Source organism: Lipotes vexillifer, unplaced genomic scaffold (genome assembly GCF_000442215.2).
Source record: "Lipotes vexillifer unplaced genomic scaffold, Lipotes_vexillifer_v1.1 scaffold1861, whole genome shotgun sequence".
Taxonomy (NCBI): domain Eukaryota; kingdom Metazoa; phylum Chordata; class Mammalia; order Artiodactyla; family Lipotidae; genus Lipotes; species Lipotes vexillifer.
The window spans coordinates 295,891-312,009 of NW_006784863.1; the positions used below are offsets into that span (position 1 = coordinate 295,891).

General features: G+C 37.5%; 1 protein-coding gene across 2 annotated transcripts in view; it reads right to left on the minus strand.

Annotated features, from left to right (window-relative positions):
• The window catches only part of TANK (TRAF family member associated NFKB activator), a 90,388-nt gene that overhangs the window by 55,394 nt on the left and 18,875 nt on the right, over positions 1 to 16,119 (minus strand). For both annotated transcript variants that reach the window (XM_007457004.1, XM_007457003.1), the window contains exon 2: positions 1,399 to 1,546. In XM_007457004.1, the coding sequence (XP_007457066.1) occupies positions 1,399 to 1,497 (99 nt within the window). In that variant the 5' untranslated portion in view covers positions 1,498 to 1,546. The remainder of the gene's footprint in view (positions 1 to 1,398; positions 1,547 to 16,119) is intronic.

A 16,119-nucleotide genomic window follows, 5' to 3' on the forward strand; every position in this document is an offset into this window, starting at 1 on the left:
TTGACAGAGGGTGCCTATGTAACCAGCCCTTAAAAAAAACCCAAGCTCTTGAGTCTCAATTGGACTTCCCCATGCCAAAACACTGCAAGTGTGTTGAGTGAATTTTTGAAGCTGGAGAGAGGGTGCACTCTGTGTGACCTCTCACAGGAGGGGAAGAGAGTAGGAAGCCTGCACACAGATTCCTCTAGACTCCACCTGATGTCTTTTTCCATTAGTGATCTGGCTGTGTATCTTTACAATGTCTCTGTAATAAATCTTAGCTCTGGGTATGACAGTATACTAAGTCCTGTGAGTCCTTCTAGAGAATCGCAGAATGTGTGGGTGGTACTGGGGACCCCCAAAACACTAAGTAATGATATTAAACAAGCAAACAAAAAACTCTATGATCATCATTCAATGAATATATATGTTAATAAAATTTTGCTCTTTATTCTGACAGTACAGAAACATGGAAACAGTATCAGAATAAAGGACAGAATTTTAAACGGAATAAATTTAGCATTGTAAGAAGTTCATTACATTCTTCTTTTTTCTCATTTTGCTGTAGACCAGTGAAAACCTTATAATGGACCAATAAGAGACATGTGCCTGGTAACTACTAGACCAAGTAATTTTTGCCTGGGTATACCTTTCTTCCAATTTACCTTCTTTTGAAACTGAAAGCACTAAATAGAAGTTTTATGTGTACAGGAGTAATTTTAAAAAGCTGAACATTCTGGTAAGTCACTAAAGATTTCACTGAAATAGTTGATTTTTAACTGTTACATTTAAAGAATGGAAGACTATTATAAATTAATAACAAATTTAGTTCCAGGATATTTTAAGATTTGTACAGTCCTCGCACCAGCCAAACAACCATGTAAAAAAAAAACACAAAAAGGGCTTCCCTGGTGGCACAGTGGTTGAGAGTCCGCCTGCCGATGCAGGGGACACGGGTTCGTGCCCCGGTCCGGGAAGATCCCACATGCTGTGGAGCAGCTGGGCCCATGTGCCATGGCTGCTGAGCCTGCGCGTCCGGAGCGGCTCCGCAACGGGGGAGGCCACAACAGTGAGAGGCCCGCGTACCGAAAAAAACAAAAAACAAAAAAAAAACACAAAAAAATACAACTAGCTGAGATAATAATACTTCTGACTTTCAGTTTGTCATTTTATTTAAAAATTATTTATGGAAGATAACATTCTTATCTTTCCTCAATACAATCACCTTAAAATGAATTCTTCCCACAGGTCACAGTTTTTTTAAAAAAGATAGCAAATAAAAATCTCAAATTTCATCCATTAATATATCACTGTGTTTTAGTTCTTCAAGGCACTTTCTAACAATATAATATTTTCCATTGCACAAGACTCAAATTCTATTTACCAGGGTAAATAACTTTCAAAACCAAAACCACATACCTTTTGCTGTAGTTCTTTTACTGCTGAATCTCTATCCATGCATGCCTGTCGAAAGGCTTCATAAGCTTTATTGAGTTGCTCGCCAATGTTTTTATCCATTCCTCTCTGTCTTGTAGCATCACTATAAATGATGGAGTAAATGACAGGTCTGGAAAATAATTGAAAAATTTAGATAGCTATTAAGTTATATAAATCTCACTTAAAAAATGTACCTCAGGGCTTCCCTGGTGGAGCAGTGGTTGAGAGTCCGCCTGCCGATGCAGGGGACATGGGTTCATGCCCCAGTCCGGGAAGATCCCACGTGCCATGGAGCAGCTGGGCCCGTGAACCATGGCCACTGAGCCTGCGTGTCCAGAGCCTGTGCTCCGCAAAGGGAGAGGCCACAACAGTGAGAGGCCCGCGTACCGAAAAAAAAAAAATGTACCTCAAAGACAGCTCTATATGGTTTATCATGAACATTATAGCACCAAGTAGTATAAAGTTTTATAAAGGCAAAAAAGCCTCATTTAAAATCCTGATCAGAAATATTGTGAAACCTTAACTTCTACAATTTTTAAATATTTTTTACTAATGTTTAAGGAGCAATTAGGGTTCCAGTTCATAAGGATGCTACTTTGCAAATGGTATTCTATAAATGCAAGCTAAAAATGGAAAAATATAAAAGGCCATTTGTTATTAATCTTTATTACAGAAATGCACAACAGGATTAGCAATGTGAGAAGGGACTTCTTTTTACTAAATGGACAGTTATTCCCACTTACAAGGTAAATACTTGCTACACTGAAATTAGAGCAGAATTAAGTAGATAAATGTTTGTGGATGGAGTTTACACTGTTGTTATCACAGAGCAATTAAAATGTGTGAAAATGCTCTTATTTTAGCACAAAATCTAGGGAGAGCTGCCGTTGGACTTTACATTAAAAAAGAAAAATCACATCCCATCAGTCCTACCCCTATGCTCTATTAGTTTGCCAACTTTTTTGCTATTTCTGAACCACACGTGATTTACTCAGTGGAGGTAATTTATTTTTATCGTCTCAACTTGCATAACATCTCTAACGACATTCCCTGACTCTGAGCAGAGGGTCACCTAATGACTGATTCTTCCTGTCAAGCTGTAAAAACCACACCACAGAGGCTTTCTCTTAATCCTCTGAAAGCCAGAGTAGACAAAGTTCTCTATCAGTCATAGGGGATTTTGGGGGTACCAAATTATTTCACTCCCTTATGATTAGAAATCCTTCATAACAGTCTCTAACCTTTTATAACACCTTTATTTTATCGTCGGGTATACATGCTTTAAAAAACTTTCAGTATTTTACATTAAGATGTTCATATAACATAAATTCACCATTCTAAAGTAAACACTTCTGTGGTTTTCAGTATATTCACAATGTTGTGTAACCATCACCAATATCTAATCACAGAACATTTTTATCACCTCAGAAAGAAACCCTGTACCTATTAGCAGTTAGTCCCAATTCACATCTCCCCTCTATCTGCTGACAACCACTAATCTACTTTCTGACTCTATGGATTTGCCTACTTTGGACATTTGGAGTCATAAAATACATGGCCTTTGTGTCTGGCTTTTTTCATGTAGCATAAAATTTCCAACCTTTATCCATGTTGTAGCATGTAACAGTACTTCATTGCTTTTTATGTCTGAATAATATTTCATTTTATGTATATACTACATTTTGTTTATTCATTTCTCAGTTAATGGACATTTGGGTTGTTTCCACTTTTTGGTTATTTTGAATAAAGTTACAATTTGTGTATACATATCTGTGTGAACATATGTTTTTAATCTCTTAGATATATGCTTGGGAGCAGAATTCCTGGGTCAGATGACAATTATGTTTAACTTTTTGAGGAACTGCCACAAAAGTTCCAGACGTTTCCACAGAAGCCGTACCATTTTATGTTTCCACTAGCAACGTACAAGAGTTCCAATTTCTCCACATCTTCACCAATAACTGTTGTCCATTTTAAAATTATTTGCTAGGATCCTAGTGGGTATGAAGTGATACCTCATCACAGTTTTGATGTTGAGCATCTTTACAGTGCTTATTGGTCATTTGTATATCTTCTTTGGAGAAAGGTCTAGCCAAGTCCTTTGCCCACTTTTCATATATACATACATATATATATAATTTGTAATATTTTCTCCCATTCTATAGATTATCTTTTCATTTCTTTGATAGTGCCCTTTGACAAAGTTTTTAGTTTGATGAAGTCCAATGTATCTATTTTCTTTTTGTTCTTGTGCTTTTCATATCATATCTAAGAAACCATTGCCTAACCCAAGATTACATGGATTTTCACCTGCATTTCCTTTTAGAAATTTTATAATTTTAGCTTTTACATTTAGATCTTTTATCCATATTGAGTTAATTTGTATAATATGGTATGAGGTAGGGCTCCAGATTCATTCCTCTGCATGTGGCTAGCCAGTTGTCCTGGTATCATTTGTTGAAAAGGCTTTTCTTTTCCCACTGAATGCCCTTGGCAGCCTTGCTGAAAATCAGTTTACCATAAATCACAATGTCCTTTTAGATACCTAGGTAATATTTCAATCCCATCAGCCAGTCTTTCATTTTAAGATACTATATACACTCCTAAGTTATTTTCTAGGCTTGATAAAAACAATTTCAAGGATTTTATTATGGGGATTACACTGTCTTTACCTTGTGAAGCAATGAAAGAATGATATATTTTTTAGGCACTCCACTTGAAATTTGTTTTTACTGCTACTTCTGATAGATGGAAAAGATGAAATGCTGTTAGGATAATTAACATTGCCAGGATCTCTGACATACCATAGACACTATGGAAACATGAGTAATTATCATGAATACAAAGCATCACTTTGAGTATTTATTTAGATATTATCATTCAAAAAATTGATTTAGGGTGGCTTAAAAAAACACACAAGATTAAATATAAGCAGGAAAAGAAAAATAAGGGTAGGTAGCTAAAGGGACTATAGTATACTGTAATATGCTCATGCAGAAATTAGATGATTTAAGTAGCTAAGTGGCTAGGTTGTCTATCACTGTCTTAGTAAGCTGCAGATGTCATAACAAATTGTCAATGTAAACCACACCTATATTTATCTGGGACAAACAAGAGGCTTGAATTGGGAACCCATCTAGTTTCTTGTTTTGTTCTATCACTGACTGACCCTGTGAGCTTAGTTCAGGGCCACTAAATCTTTTGGGACTCAAGTTTCTACCTCTTCAAAACAAAAAAAGATGTCTGGATTCAATTTCTAAGAAACTTCTTTGTTCTACAGTTCTTGAGTCTGTGAATCTAAAAATGCATGTCTGTTCCATCAAGAAGGTGCATTCTTGCTTTTAAAAATGTAAATACAGTACTAAAAACAGCTGCATCATATGCAAGTAAATCATGTGCAGCCTTCATTTCAGTTCCTTGAATTAGCTCACACAAATGTCACTAGGAAGAGTTACTGAGTAAATTCCACATGGATGCATCCTATTTCCTGAAATAAGAATGTATGCTGGGGAGATATGATTCAGGTCAATACAACTAAATAAATGATACATTTAATTCCTATCTCACAACAAAGAAGAAAATTGGGTGTTAGATCAGTGACACTGACCAGAGAAAAAGGAAACAGTCTCTGGGACCCAGTTAATTAAATTGGACAGATTTCAAATATTAACACTCTGAACTTTAAAGCCACTTGTTCCTCTATTTTTTAAAGCATTTGTTAAGTGTAAAATTAATTTCACAATTTAAGAGGCAGTCACAATTCAATTACATTTTGGTATGCCTTCTGCAAAACTTGCCAGGCTCCAGGGAAATGGTTTTATTTACAATAAACATGCTCAAACTCAAATCAAATGGCCACTCTCATCCCCTAAACCCAGGAGGTCCAAGCTAGAGCCAGCTCTGCCTTGGAAACATTCTTCTAGTTATGGCTTCACTCTTTTAAATGTATTTTAAGGAAAGCCTTCCGTGGTAATTTCTTTATTTCTGGGTTTGGTTTACTAGTTTCCTCATACCACACAAGGAAAAACTTAACTCACTGATGCCCAAGACAGTATAGCTGGGTGGGCAGAATACAAAGCATCCCACCCCCAGGGTAATCCTGGCTTCAGGATAGTCCTGTCACACCTACCTCTATTCCTTTGACAGAAGTTCCTTTTTTCCTTTGGGTTGTTCCTGTAAGATGGAAAATGGAGGGTGGCAAGTTCCTATTCTGCCTCCCAGGTTCAGCATGTGCTTGCACAGGAAGAAGTACTAAGAAAATCCCTGGGCATCAGGCTGCTTCCTCTTTCATTGATCCTTGGTTCATAATGAAACTGTTCTAGGGTAGGAGAATCAGCCTGCATGAGGGCAGTAATTTTATTTTCCCTTGGTAAAATTTCCCAGCTCCAACAAAGCTGTGTCAACTACTAGGGCCAAACTTTGATTTCAATGAAATATATACCATTATGATTCAATTAAATTAGAAAAACTGAAGTAGCTGTTTGCTCAATACACGTAAGGCACTATGTGGGATGCAGCAAGGGGCTTTAGGGATAGTGCCACCTTAATGTTGTGTTCCTTTTACAAAGGTTTTCACCAGCTCTTCATTACCTGTTACTCGTATTCCAATCTGACAAGGCTCAGAGGAGTTAAATGACCTGCATACAGCTACAAAGCTATAAGCAAATGACTGGGACTAAATCTTTGAAACTCTTAGTTCAAGGATTGTTTATTAAAGCCAGCTGCAAAGTATTCTCCTAAAATGCCATGATGGATATTTCATTCCACAAAACATTTACTGAGTGCCAACAAAAAACAAAGCCTGGGCTGGGCACCACTGATGTAGTGAAAACAAAACAGACATGAAACCTACCCTGATGAAGGCACCATTAGCTGTAACTTAAAGAATATATATGAGTACCTGGAGATATTTAAAGGCTAGAGTTTGGAAAGGAAAGTGCTCACATCTATTTATAAGGTTTAGGGAAGGCTTTGAGAGGTAGATAGCATTTGACTTGGGTTTTGAATTATGGGTAGGAATGACCTCACCCATTCCTTTTATTTGACTGTCAAATAGCAGTCATCCTTTCTAAAACAGGTTCCTGACAGTTATAAAGATTTTTGGGGGGCTAGATAATATCCATTCTTCACTAAAACAGCCCAGGATTACATTCATTTCTTATGCATTGTTCAGTTTGAATTTCCAGATCAGGACAACTCTGCAAACCTGAGACAATTCTTAAGTATAACAATTATGGTTACTTATAGAAGTGATTAATTAGGCTAGTGCTTGTCCATGATGCTTGAAAAGGAGCAAGGGTAGTAATGGAATACAGGACAAGTCCTATATCAGCTCTGGACCTCTATTTTCCTTGCTTTTAAAATGAAGGGGTTACAAGACAATCTCCTTCAACTTTATGATTAGACAGCATTTCTAAACAAATACAGAGTATAGAAGCTTTTGCTTGGCAAATATAGTGATTTATTTTTCCTCATAAATGATATCATAGATTTAAAAGTTACAAGCCAGTTGATATGGTAATTCATTTAAAGATAATGAGAAGTATGGAATAAAGTTATATGGGATATCCTAGAAGAGATATGATACTATGAAAATATGTGATATGAAAATACATGATGTAACACTGTGAAAATTAATGACTTTATTTATTTCATAACAATTATATAGTCCCTCCTAACACTTTACTAGGTAGAATGAAAAAAAAGTACAGGCTTTGAATTCAGATCTCAGATCTGCAGTTTTCTAGCCATTTACTTAGCTTCTCTGAGTATTAGTTTTCTTATACATAGTTTGTAGGTTTATTGTGAAGATTGAGGTCATATATGAAGCAATATCTGTTAACTGTTCCTCAATATCCATTCTCTCCTCTTCTAGTATTCCTAATTTTTAGCTGATGTGGTCATGTGACTTTGTTCTGGTCATCGGCAAGTAAGTGTAACTTCCAAGACAAGCTCTCTTCTTTTTCCCTTTCCCAGTTGGATGGAATATTGTGGTTAGTCACCCGAAACATTGTGGTGAGGGCAACACTTCCAGGATGGTGGAACAAGGAGATGTGGAACAACAAGAATGAAGATGCCCAGGTCCTTGACACTGTGGAGCTGCCAGATCAGCTCTGGACATCTTATACTTTGAATTGTAATACATGAGAGAAATAAAATATCTGTCTTATTTGTTTAAGCCAGTGTCTTTGGGGGTCTCTTAAGAGAGGAGCTGAGCTGTATCCTAACTGGTACAATATTCAAGACTGGTTCAGTGCTGAACACACAGTAGGTTCTCCTTTTTCCATGGGAAAGAGACAAACTCATAGTCTTTGCCTTACAAGCTCTAATTAGAGCTTATAATTTAGTAATGCAGAAACACATGGAAATGATTAACCATATTAACAGATCAATTATAAATGTGTAAAAATGTATAAGCATATCTTGATAGGGAAACACAGGTAGAAGCATTTGTAGGAAGTGACCCAAAGGCTCACTCAAGATTTGTACATTTCATTGTATTTAAGTTTTATCTCAAAAGAAGAAGAAAAGAAAGAACTGTTAAATAAAGAGTATAAGCAGGAAAAAGGCTCAATAGAAGGAACAATTAACATGAGAGGAACTGTGGAAGGCTTCACAGAGGATCTGACGCTTATACTGGGACCTGAAATATGAGAAGGATTTCAACAAGTAGAGAATGAGAGGGGAAAGAACATTCACTCTGAAGCAGAGGCTCTGAGAAATCACTAGTATAGTGCATTTAGGGACTGGTGGTGAGTATTGTATTTATGAAAGTAAGGTGTATGTACAGACAGGATGGAGAGGTCAGGGTGCTAAGACAGGTGCATAGTCAGGGCCACCATGTGTGATTGTGCTGCACTGAAAGAACCCTATGGGTACCGTTCATGTAGACCATAAATGGAAAGAGTTACATCCTAGAGTTACAGAGTGCACTAACTACATAAACTATACTACACAGCAGATTAGATACGGCCAGATTGCAGTACACCTTGAATGTCACTCTAAGAAATTTAGACTTTAACTTGCTAACATTAAGGAATAATGGAGGATTGTCAAGCAGGAGATGGATATGTTTTAGAAAGATTAACTGGATACCAGCAGGGAATATAAACAAATGAGGGAGACAAAGTGAGGATATCCATAAGAAACTACTGCTGTATTCTGGGTGAAAGATGAGGGCTTAAACTAGAGTAGGGAAAATGAAAGATGAATAGATTCAAGAGACATTTTAAAGGTAGAATCAACAGGATTTGTTGGCCAACTGGATCTGTACAACAGACAAGAAGGAAGCATTCAGGGCCCAGCAATTCTGAATCAGTTGGCCTGGGAAGGAGTCCTATAATCTATATTTTAATAAGTAAAGTAATCAGGTTATTTTGTTAAAGATAGTTCACCAGCCATATTCTTCAAAAATTAGGCAAACAGTGATGCTAGTCAGCCACAGAGAAACAGGAAGAAATACTGAAGGGGGAGAGGATAGGCTATTGAATTCAATTTTGAACAAAAGTGCTAACAGAGACATAATTAACAACAGTCAGGAAAAATGTACCAATTGAGTGATAATGAAATCTAAAGGAAGAAATGATGGCTAAGTATGCCTTCCCTCCTGCTTATATTCTTAAAATTTTTAATGTCCTCTGATACTGGTTGACAGTCAACCAGGCCAAAATCTTTTTACCAAAAAAGAAACAAACAAACAAAACCCTTACATTTTTTTAAAAGAAAACAGTGGAGGGAGAAAGAAGCAATACTTGTTATTGTACCGCTTTGTGTCACAAGATGCACCCTTTTTTTCTCCCAAATATAAACCAAAAAAGAGGACAGGCCCACTGGACAATGTCAGAAGGAAAACTAGGATATGCATAAAATAGTAAGGCATTTTAGTATAAGTCTGTTACCTTATATGAAGAGATTATTAGCCAAACAGGTAGGAATGTTATCTAACGTTCTGTTCTGTTAACATTTATACAGTGTTAAATAACAAGAAAAATAACTTTCTGGTAGAGTGTTTGAATGTGTTATTTTTCTTAAGTCTCTCTCTTCTACTCTACCAAATATATGATAATGAAATAGTAGTATTAATGATCTTTCACAAGAGTAGAACATTTGTACCTATCTTCTGGTTTTAATTTAAAAAGTGCGAAAAAATATTTTCAGTAATCTTAAAAAGGTCCCCCCAACCAGAATAGATGACACAGGTTGCACCAGATTCATAAAGGGAAAAGTTGTCTTTGAAAAAGAAGTAGTTAAAATCTCATGAGTTAACAGATTAGGGGCCCCTCCAGCATCTCTGAGTCATTTACTAAATCATAACCACTACGAAAGGAGAGAGCTCTTCTATGAAAAGAGAATGAAACTTCAGGAGACAGAGGACCTTTTCACAAAAAGGTCTATTTTCTCTTAAATCGCAGTTGAAATTGCTGAACAGTCATTTAGCCTTGAGAATATTACCAGTGATAAATCGGAACAGGCAAAAGCCTACATAATTATAAGCTGTACTCTGTGCTCTTAATTACCAGCACAGAACTCTAAGGCTCTTCATACCGCTGCTTTTAATTTCCCTGAGGACACCTAGAGGCTGCTGGGCAAATGTTTGCAAGTCACAACTTGTCTTATTAGAAGTAACTGAGAGAACTCCAGTGAGAAAATAAATAAGGTTTCAGAGATATCCAGATCTCCATTCCTAGTCATTCCCAAGATGTTTAGGTTGTGACTTTAAATGTATAATATGATAAAAGTTTAAAACCAGATACAGTATTTTTATACCATGCAACACACTTTCTTACTCCTACTGTTGAATACTCCTGAAGACAGGACTAAAAATCCCTGGGTAGCCTGACAAACCAACTTCTCAAACCTCCCTCTGTGCCAAAATTACCCAAATCTCTACTCTTTTCAGGGCCACTCCAGTTTTCCTCAAACGTGAATATTCAGATCTAGTTAAGTCCCAGATCCCAAACATGAATATTCAGATCTAGCTAAGTCTAGCTTGTTATGCTACCCTACTGTGGAGGAGCAAGAGTTTATTAAAAAATTTGATTCTGTTTCATTTCCTTTTGCATCTGGAAAAAATAAAAGAGATGCTATAAAATAAGATTCCAAATCTTATTTTTAACTGAGACCACATCTTGTGTAAAATGTGTTAATTTCTCTCTTAATACAAGTTAGAGAATCAAAATTAAAAAGCCTACTCAACCAAAGATAGAATCAGAGTTGAAGTGCAGAAAACATGTCCAGTCTAGATATGCTTGTTGATGGGTGAGAGTGAATAAGCTGTAACCTTTCTGTGGACCTCGGTTCCCTCATCTGTCCCAGTTTAGAATGTCTGGGGTACAGCATGCTGTAGGACATGGGTTCCCAACCTGTCGATACATTAGAATCATCCAGGGCAGTTTCAAAAAACAGATCAGCCACCCCTGTCCAAGACTTCTTGGATCATAATTCTTTTTGGTGGAGAGGGGGCAGTGAGGGGAGGAAGAGGGAGAAGCAAGTGTGAGAGATTTAGAATCACTGCCATAGGGCATCAAGTCATAACTGGGAAAGCACTGTACTCTGTAAAACACTACACAAATATGCACCAAGGCGGGGAAATAGGCTTTCATAAAGTGTCCTTTTGTTCCACAGTGATCTGCTTTATGAAATGTTCCAAAAGAAGTGTATAGAATTGAGAAACAAAAATAGCAGTTGCTAAGGTAGATGTTCTTAAAAAAAAAAAAAAAAGGGGGATTTTTTAAAAATTTTTCGGTGCGGGCGGGGTTTTTTTTTTTTTTTTTTTTTTTTTGTGTTTTGTTTTCTTTTTTTAAAATAGCAGTTGCTAAGGTAGATGTTCTTAAAAAAAAAAAAAAAAAGGGGTATTTTGATACTTTGGAGGATGGTCCAGAGCAACAGCACTCTTGTTGATCTTGGTTCCATGAAATTTCCACAATTCATCAGTCTATGTGACAACTGTTTTCTCTATTAATGGAAGAGACACCATTAATGGCATTTGCACTGAAGTTCATGCTGAAAGAGAAATCTGAGTGTGACCAGAGTTCTCCCACCAAGCAGTCCTTAAAACTTGATTCTACCCCTACCAATACTCTAAATCATCTCAATTCTATTTAAATTCTCTAACTATCTACAGATAGTTTAGAAAGGGCATAGATCCCAGTGCCATGCCTTCAATCTGAACAGGCACACAGCTATGAACCAGAAGGACAATCTTAGTCTTATAATTGAATGGGAAGCTTCCCAACAGTGGTGGTGGTTCCCTATTTCCTCCTGGGAAACCTTAGGGACAGGGGTAGAGACTGACACCTGCTGAGGTAAAAATTGCTTGCTGCTTTACATAAACTACCTTATTTTAATGTTCCCTTTCCAGATAAGGAAACTGAGCTTCAAAAGGTTAAATACGTTGCCTGAGTTCAACGAATTAGAAAATGGAAGACCCAGATAAATCCAGGTCTCTCTGATGTGAAAGTCCAACATCCTAGCTCTTTTCACCCTAATTTAGTTTTTATTTTTAATCAAAGCATAACACATCTACATTTTAATGAGTAAAATAACTTTATAAGGTTTAAGAAAAACAGTAGTACCTTACTCTCCTTCCTTCCCATTTCCTGCTTCACCTTGGCAACAATTTTCAGCTCTTTTGGTTGATTCCTCTTTTTTTTTTTAAAATAAATTTATTTTTATTTTATTTTTAATTTTTGGCTGCGTCAGCTCTTCGTTGCTGCCCGCGGGCTTTCTCTAGTTGCAGCGAGCAGGGGCTACTCTTCATTGCGGTGAACGGGCTTCTCATTGCAGTGGCTTCTCTTGTTGTGGAGCATGGGCTCTAGGAGTGTGGGCTTCAGTAGTTGTGGCACGTGGGCTCAGAAGTTGTGGCACGCGGGCTCTAGAGTGCAGGCTCAGTAGTTGTGGTGCACGGGCTTAGTTGCTCCACGGCATGTGGGATCTTCCCTGACCAGGGCTCGAACCCGTGTCCCCTGCATTGGGAGGCGGATTCTTAACCACTGCGCCACCAGCAAAGTCACTTTTGGTTGATTCTTTTTGGTATTATCTCTGTATCTCTAAATAACATGCTAATATTGCCACTACTGATTTTTCAGTTTTACTTGTCTTCCCACTATGCAAAATAAGGATTCAGCTCTCTTTAAAATCTCCCCTCCCTTTATATCCTCTCCATTCTCCTCATATAGTTATATCCTATTTTTTGGTTAGATTTGCATTCTACTTTAACTTTCTTATGACTACGTAATGCTATTCACTGCTGAGCCATATAATATACTATGGCTCCTTTTCCTTTCCTGAAAAACATTTTTCCTGAAAAAACTTCTTGTTTGTTTTATTTCTTATTATCATTACTACAACTCCTCAATCCATTGAGACACTTCAATTATTCTATCAGTTTCATCTACTTAGAAGAATCTCTCCTTGAGCTTTCTGACTTGCTCAAGTCTAGATTTGTTGATTTCTATGCCTAGAGGAAAGCCTTCATCTTGAGACCTTCTTTCAACTTGAATTTGATGATTCCCTTTATTCACCTCTCTCTCTACCTGAATCCCTCATTTTCAGTATCCCAAATCTTCATCCTTCTTGTTTTACTCTCCAGTTTGGTGGAGTAAACCCTCTAGTAGCTTCCTGATAAAGTGCCTGCAAAGTAAATTTTTTGAGACCCTGCATAATGGAAAATATCTTTACCCTCATATTTAAATGACAGTTTGCCAGGTTAAGAGTTCTAGGTTGGAAGTAATTTTTTCTCAGAATTTTGTAAGTTTTACTATGCTCCCTTTTGTTTTTGTTGAAGTCCAGAGCCATTGTGATATCTGATCTTGTACTTAATGTGGAAGTTCACCCTTCAGTTCTTGCAAATTTTCTTGAATAACTTTTTGAGCAATTTCATTCCTTCTGTGTCCCTTTCTGTGACTCTTATTATCTGGAAGTTAAGTTTTCTGAAGTGGTACTCTAACTCCTCCCACCCTCCTTCTTCATTTGTTTGTTTATTTATTTATTTTTAGCTGCATTGGGTCTCCGTTGCTGCGCGCGGGCTTTCTCTAGCTGTGGCGAGCAGGGGCTACTCTTTGTTGAGGTGCACAGGCTTCTCATTGTGGTGGCTTCTCTTGTTGTGGAGCATGGGCTCTAGGTGCCCGGGCTTCAGTAGTTGTAGCATGCGGGCTCAGTAGTTGTGGCTCGTGGGCTCTAGAGCACAGGCTCAGTAGTTGTGGCGCATGGGTTTAGTTGCTCTGCGGCTTGTGGGATTTTCCCGGACCAAGGCTCGAACCCATGTCCCCTGCATTGGCAGGCGGATTCTTAAGCACTGTGCCACCAGGGAAGTCCCCCTCCTTCTTTTTAAACAAACATTTCTTCCCTTATTTTATAGATAAAAATATCTTAAGCCTGTTGTCTTTGACAACCAGCATTATGATACCAAATGATATCTAACCGATCCTGAATAAAAAGTAATAATCAAAGAAAGTAGTGGTGCTTTTGGAGCTCCATTGAGGCTGTAGGTGTATGAGCCAAACAATGGTCTACCACCAATTGCCCAGTTCAACCAGAGCAGCTCAACTGTGATTAGTTATATACATTGGGATTTCAAGTTTGAAAAGAATCACAGGCCTAAGGTAGATTTCCACCACCTCCACCCCTAAAATGATTTATAAATCTTTAACAAGTCTACTTTTTGTGGACAAGTAGAGACAAGTGTGGGTGATTTAGTAAGTAGAAAACGGTCCTCTGCTGGGTTTCCCCCACTGCTGAGACTATTCTGCTTCTGGGTAAGTGTTCTACCAGGGTTCACACTTGTGGTAAGAGGCCAGTTTAAATCTACAGAAGCTTCAGGATGGGGGAAGGATCACATAGAGTAACTATGACGTCTTCCACTCTGCCCTAGACAAGAAAGTCACCTGCTTTTCCCAACCCCTCGGGGTCTGAATAATAAGAGTTCATATTCTATCTCAGAAAAGTTGCCATCTTAGCAAACGAAGAGGTGAATAAGTGAGATACATCCTGTCTTTTCTCTATCTTAGCTCTATGTTTGCCTCCTCACTCACACAAAGCAACAGAAGCAAAAAGCAGAAAATAAGTCAATAATGTAGTATATACACATAAATAAAATAACATCCTCTGTCTTAGATGGTTAAGGTAAACCTTTAAAGACACTAAAAAGTATGTGTGTTTTCCTTGCCTGAAGAGAGGAAATGGAAGAGAACTGTCACTCCTGACATTTACTTACGATCATTTCCCACTTTTAAGAAAGTTCCATAACACAAGCAGCCAATTCCCCAAAATGACAGCTTGCATTTCTGTTCTCACTTTCCAGGTTGTAAACTTCAGTTATGGATATACCCATAGCACACTGCACTACACTGTTACTATGTTCCAATCAGGCAGCTAAAATAATAGAAACTTAAATATCATAGATCCAGTAGTGTCAGAATTTGGATTTTGTATTTTTTTCATAAGCTGGATTGCTAAATGCATCAGGATAAACAAGGTAAGACAATCCCACTGATCAAACCAAAAGCTCCCCAGACCAGGTTCTCCACTTTGCTGGATGTTAAAACTTGGTGAAACTTTTTGTGCTATCTTCTAAGAGTTAAAAGAAGACTTTATAGCCAAAGACCACACCCATGAGTCTCAGCTTTGCCTCATTTCCTTTTTTATCTCCAGTAGGACCTCTCTCAAACTGTTTATCAAATTCTATGGGTTGAAGTGCAAAACTAAATAGTATTAACACCAAAAAGGAAATTAGGCATGTGATGTTCTACCCATCTGAGGTAAACATAAACACTGCATTGCTCAGTTGTGGTTGGTTGAATCCCTGGATGTGGAACTGCCAGTATGGTGGAACCACAGATATGGAGGAACCTTAGATACAGAAGGCTGACTGTAAAATATATACAGATTTTCAACTGAGCAGAGGGTTGGCATGCCTAACCCCTGTGTTGTTCAAGGATCAACTGTAGTTAGAATAGTGAAGTTTTACATCAACAGGCTATCTATTTTTTACCATTTCCTTACAGATAATAGGTATGCTTTTAAAAAACATGCAAGTCTTTATTTATTTAGGGCACGCCCCCCAAATTATGCCAATAATTATCTGTTCTAGATTAATAGATGATAATTTAAGATACTCAAATATCCAAGCATTGACATGATGCCTGTATTCTTCTGTAAATAACATTTACGAGTGTCTTGAAGTCTCATCCACAGTTCACAGATGTACACTGCTAAACTGCATTATCTAAGGTAATAGTCTTGAAAGTAATCAAAAAATATTTAAAATAATCATTTATAAAAGTTAATAACTCTACCAAAGATTACATAATACAATACTATCCACATATTAACAGTAAACCGTTAGCTGAGTAAAACGGCGGGCTTTGGTTGTATGGTTTGTATTCCTTAGAAGCCAGCCCTGTTCTTACGTGTGTGCACAGGCCATGTACATACCTAGACTGTGCTACTGATTTTCACTTCATATTAAATAAGTAAAAGCATGCTGAGCTTGCATATGTTCTCAACCACTCATTTTGAAACTCCCCTATGGGATTCGGCTAGAGTAGAATGTCAGCTTGGTTACTACCTCTAAAGCAAGAAATTTTCTGGCAAAATTGGGAAGCTGATGACAACAAAGTGAAACTGATGCTTTCTCAGTTGAGTATCCCTCCTGGTTTCTTTCAGGGCATAGAAGAGCTTGCCCATGTAGAAGCAACACTCTTT